The sequence below is a fragment of the Sinocyclocheilus rhinocerous genome, unplaced genomic scaffold (genome assembly GCF_001515625.1).
Source record: "Sinocyclocheilus rhinocerous isolate Xijiao unplaced genomic scaffold, SAMN03320098_v1.1 scaffold534, whole genome shotgun sequence".
NCBI lineage: Eukaryota > Metazoa > Chordata > Actinopteri > Cypriniformes > Cyprinidae > Sinocyclocheilus > Sinocyclocheilus rhinocerous.
The window spans coordinates 2,233,458-2,238,173 of record NW_015646352.1 but is presented as its reverse complement, the minus strand read 5'-3'; the positions used below and the strand labels follow the sequence as shown (position 1 = coordinate 2,238,173).

Sequence of the window (4,716 nt, the reverse complement as noted above, 5' to 3'; positions counted from 1 at the left end):
TTATAGTCATTGAATTATTATTAATAATTATTACAATAATAATATAGTTATTTTGATTAAATAATAAACGAATAAAATGTAATTATAATTATTATTATTATAAGACTCAGTAAAAACATTATGGGTTTTTATAACTCTGGCTGGTACCTGTGGTCACTGCATGTCGTCAGTCTTCTGCTCGACTCCTTTGGCTTGGCTGGTGTGCTTGACTTTTGACTTCTGTTTGCATGGGAGCCCAGAGGGTTGGCCCCTCTTCCTCTGGGTGTGGGCCCCCAGGGCAGCCGCTGTCGGGCTTGAGTTTGGGGTGGAGGGCTCTGAGTTGGGCGGGGTTGAAGGTGGAGAGGTGGGCTGGTGTGGTGATGGGACAGGACTGCACGCTTGACCTGTAGAAAACATGATGGTGCTTCAGCAAAAGCACTGTCCTGACAAGAAAAACTCTTTTGATTTTAGGGCCAAAGGGATGATTAGTTATTAACATATTAAGGGTGAAGTCTGCTTTAAGCATTCATTTTCTTTGGCATTGTAAAACTTTTTTTGTGAGATCAGGGCGTGTAGTTACATTTTGCTTTACAGATAAAAACAAAGCAAAGCAAAGAAAGCTGAAAGCTGCACAGTGAATCCTGTTAGTATGATGATTGATGAGCCTCACCGGCAGTGCTGCTGCTGGCCTGAGAGTCATCTGACATGGGAGGCTCCGCCTCTTCCTGGATCGTAGGAACTGAGGCGAGCAAACCTGCCATGAAAAGAGAGAAAGAGGCTTAGTTGCAATTTTTTGTAAACGCTAATTAAGTTGTCATCTGCATAAATATACAGAGGTCGCATTATGTAAAATCAAATCTTTCTGATGGACTGGGTTGTAAATTTAGAGATTCTATTTTATCTGTTAGTAAATGCTGCAACTATTGGTATATATATATATATATATATTTTTTTTTTTACAACACATTGAAATCACCAGGACTTATGTAGCAAGACCTCTTTTAGTCTTAACAAGTAATGTTCTCAGTCTTGTTTTTTCTTGTGCAATGTTGACCAGTTATCTTATGTTTTATCTGTTAAAATGGCAGTTTTGAAAAGATTTTTCAGTTATTGCATCATTTGCAATCAATTTTCAGCTAAAATGGCCTCTGCAAATGTAATATTTTCCATTTTGTGTAGGCAAGCATAATTGCTTCTGTATGCAGTTTAACTATCTACAAAAACAAACTGCATCATTACAGTGCTTACAGCTACTGCTTCAAAGAAATTTAGTGTGAAATGACAGTAAATTACTGTACTGTAAATTATTGCAACAGCTTAAACAACCCCATACACAAGCACTCAATATCATCAGAATGATATTTTAGTAATTGATGAAACCTTATGTCATCATTGATAGGTCCACTGTGTGTTACTCACTAAGGCCTCTGTAGTGCGACAGCTGCTGGTAAACCTGCTTCATTCGTTCGATGTTGAGCCGGCTGCTCTCGGCATGGTTGATCATAGGTTTAGGATAGTCCACACCCACAATGCAGTTGGCCTCTTTCTGCACCGATTCTGGAGTGTTCCATGGCTCGTAGATGTAGCGGTTAGGATAGTCTTTTAACTTCGGGATGTACCTCCTGTATGTGAGAATGTACAAGACGGTTTTATATCAGATACAAATAATGGCAAAATAAACACTTACCTAATTTAATTATATACATTTTATTACAAATTATGTTATCAGTATAAAAAAAATCTCATTTCATAATTTCTTAGTATTTGTTATGGCATCTTGCAGGTGCTAAAATTTGACGCAGCTGGTTATTTTCCAAGGTATTCTTCTGATATTCTTTATTCACAATGTCACAGCAGCTCTTTTGATTATGCACAGTGGAAAGGCCTGAACCTGTGACGGTTTACATAAGCCTCTATGCAACACAAATTTGCGAAACTCTTAAAATATAACACCTGCCAGTGATGTATGACTTGCTTAAGAGTGGTTCAGGGCTGGTTTGTGTACCTGATGTAGTCTCCACTGGGATCCGTCCTGCGGCCGAAGCCCACGGGACAGTAACAGTGGAAGAACTGCTGGAAGAACGCACTGCAGGAAAGCCACATCCAGCTGCCTGCGTTCACGCTCCAGTCCGCATCCAACAACAACTCCTCAAATACCTGAAGGAAAGAGAAAGAGATTAAGAGATGAAAAAGAAATAAAAAGAAAGCAAAGGTGGCAAAGTTGTGCCATCTCATTTACTTTCATTCCACTTTCCCAGCTGATCCACAAGTCTCCGCGAGTGAGGAAACAGGCTACGGCATGTCTGGCCAGGTGGTGGATCCAGCCTTCCTGTCTTAGCTGGGTCATGATGGCATCAATCCAAGGGAACCCTGTCCGACCCTCTGCCCATTTAGCCAGGGCCTCGGGATTGTGATCCCAGGGTATCTGAACGCAGATGGGGTTTCCCTCCATATGGTCAAAGTTGGGGTTGTTGGTGCCTGCCGTGTAGAAAAACTCTCGCCACAGCAGCTGGCCAAAGAGCGAGAGGGGTGGACTGGAGCGTCTCCGCAGCTGGACAAGTGCAAAAAAAAAAAAAAAAAAATATATATATATTATAAATGCAATAGAAATAAAAATAAAGAAAATGCAAAAAATGCAGAAATAAAATACACAATACTAAATCATATAACAGTATATATATGCGAGATATGCACTGGGCAGTCATAAAAAGAGACATCTGAACATTTGGAAACATTTATAAATTAATGATTTATAAGATTTATGACTATGACCATAAATATGATCAATTTTAATCACTTAATGCAAGTGAGCAGCCCTTCAGCATTTTCATATATTTATTAAAAACAAACATTAGATGCCCTCTAGTGATGGCTGAAGTCAGTGTTTCTCAAAACTAAAACCATCACCATGCTAGAGTGCTGCCAGTGGTTGATAGGGAACTGCTAAACAGTTGCTAGGAATTTCTGTGTGATCAAGTCAAAAGAGCCCACACCCTGATCATGCGATAGCTAGATATGGCTACCATACCTTCATTCATGTCTGAATAACATGATAAAGTTTTCAGATTAAAGAAAAACAATCTCAAATTTTTTGAAATAGGTTCAAGAAATTTATTTGATGTATTGTAATCTACACTGAAACATCGTAGATGCAATATATCGCAGAAACATTGTTTGTCGCTGACAGAAGCATGCAGTGAAAGGCCTTAAATAAATTACTGCTTACAAACATAACAGCTTAACAATCCCATCAGCATTTTAATGAAAATAAACTCTTTTATACAATACAAAAAAAGAAAAAGGGACAAAAAATAAATAAAGCTGTTCCACATTGCCAGAGAGAACATCTTAAATTGTTAAATTATTATGAACAGACATTAGTGGAATGTAATCCTCGTCAACTGTTAGAAAACCTGCAGACTTGGTAAATAAATCAAGCTTACTGAATTATAAACTGAGGACTGGATACGATTAAATTCAGAAAACTTTAATGCAGCCAATGGTAATGAAATGTTTGCATTCAGAGTTACATACACAAAGCGTATATTTATAGGGATAAATTACTGAACCAGAAACCGAAGAAGTAAAATTCTTCATTGCTTGTGCGAACTAGTTGCTTGTAGCTTGCAAGCAATTATAGAGTCCAACTACATCAGACTTCATACAAAAATTACAATTCTCAATTCCCCTGGTATCTTCAAATGTTCCCTCATCATTTCTATTATCAAACATAAACCTGGGTTGCATAAAATTTGGCTAGATTTCATGAATACTTATATCGGCGAATCGCTCGTTACCCTAAACTTTCAACAGTGACAGCAATATCCATTAGATCTCTGTCAGATCGTAATGCCAAGAGAACTACACATCTGACACAGATCTGGATCTTCTTACAATCATGTTTAGTTTAGCAGGTCAAAACTGGAACAAAAGCAGATTTTTTATTATGGATGTTTGACAAATAAGTCCTGGATTTGTCACACGCATTGACGGAACTGCAGCGTTAATTCTTTAGCTGTAATTTTTTTATTAGTGCTGTTTCTGTTCTTCTGCGAAAGGTGGCGCCATTTCACACTTTTCTCCTGCTGTTTCTGTCTGTCTGATGGTTCAGGTGGACTCCTCCGACTTCCTTGGATATGGGACCGCTGATGCAGTCTCAACCTGAAGAGAGCAAAATACATTTATATATATATTTCATCATCATCGCTGTCGGCTGGTTCATTTTGCTCCTTGCTGGATACGCTTAATAAATCAGTTGTGGGATTTAGCAAACATAAATTAAGAAAGAAATAAAGCTGGTTTATGAAACTGCTCCCAGACCTCATGAAACATTGCAGTAATAACTAGATACATATTCATTCAACCGGAGCTGCCAGCTATTCAAATTAAAATGACTGACTTGATTATGAAACTGGACTTTTTCAATGCATATATGCATAATTTAAAATTATGCTTTTTAATTTGTTGATAATTATGAACAAGAATATCATATTTAATTATTAATAAGAATAATTATATGAGTAATGATAATTATTATCATGAATTATTTTAAGCTAAAAACATAAAATCTCATTTTTTAAATACATGCTTTTTAATTTGACTTTTTTTTTAATAAAAAGTAATAAAAAGTGTTGTTTCAATATTTTATATTTTAATGTATACATATATACACAATTATAATAATTATTTTATTTAAAAGTACAATGATAGTTATTTTGAATAATTAATAATATATAT

At 36.6% G+C, this 4,716-nt stretch overlaps 1 protein-coding gene across 2 annotated transcripts in view; it reads right to left on the bottom strand.

The window, feature by feature from the left end:
* Positions 1 to 127: 127 nt before the first annotated feature.
* cry2 (cryptochrome circadian regulator 2) overlaps positions 128 to 4,716 on the bottom strand; it is a 16,327-nt gene continuing 11,738 nt past the window's right edge. Inside the window, exons 7-11 of one of the 2 annotated variants that reach the window (XM_016511555.1) lie at positions 2,219 to 2,425; positions 1,985 to 2,136; positions 1,399 to 1,601; positions 650 to 733; positions 128 to 417 (exon numbers count right to left, since the gene is read on the bottom strand). In XM_016511555.1, coding sequence (XP_016367041.1) covers positions 167 to 417; positions 650 to 733; positions 1,399 to 1,601; positions 1,985 to 2,136; positions 2,219 to 2,425 — 897 coding nt within the window. In that variant the 3' untranslated portion in view covers positions 128 to 166. The remainder of the gene's footprint in view (positions 418 to 649; positions 734 to 1,398; positions 1,602 to 1,984; positions 2,137 to 2,218; positions 2,426 to 4,716) is intronic. The other variant, XM_016511556.1, reaches the window with a different exon arrangement.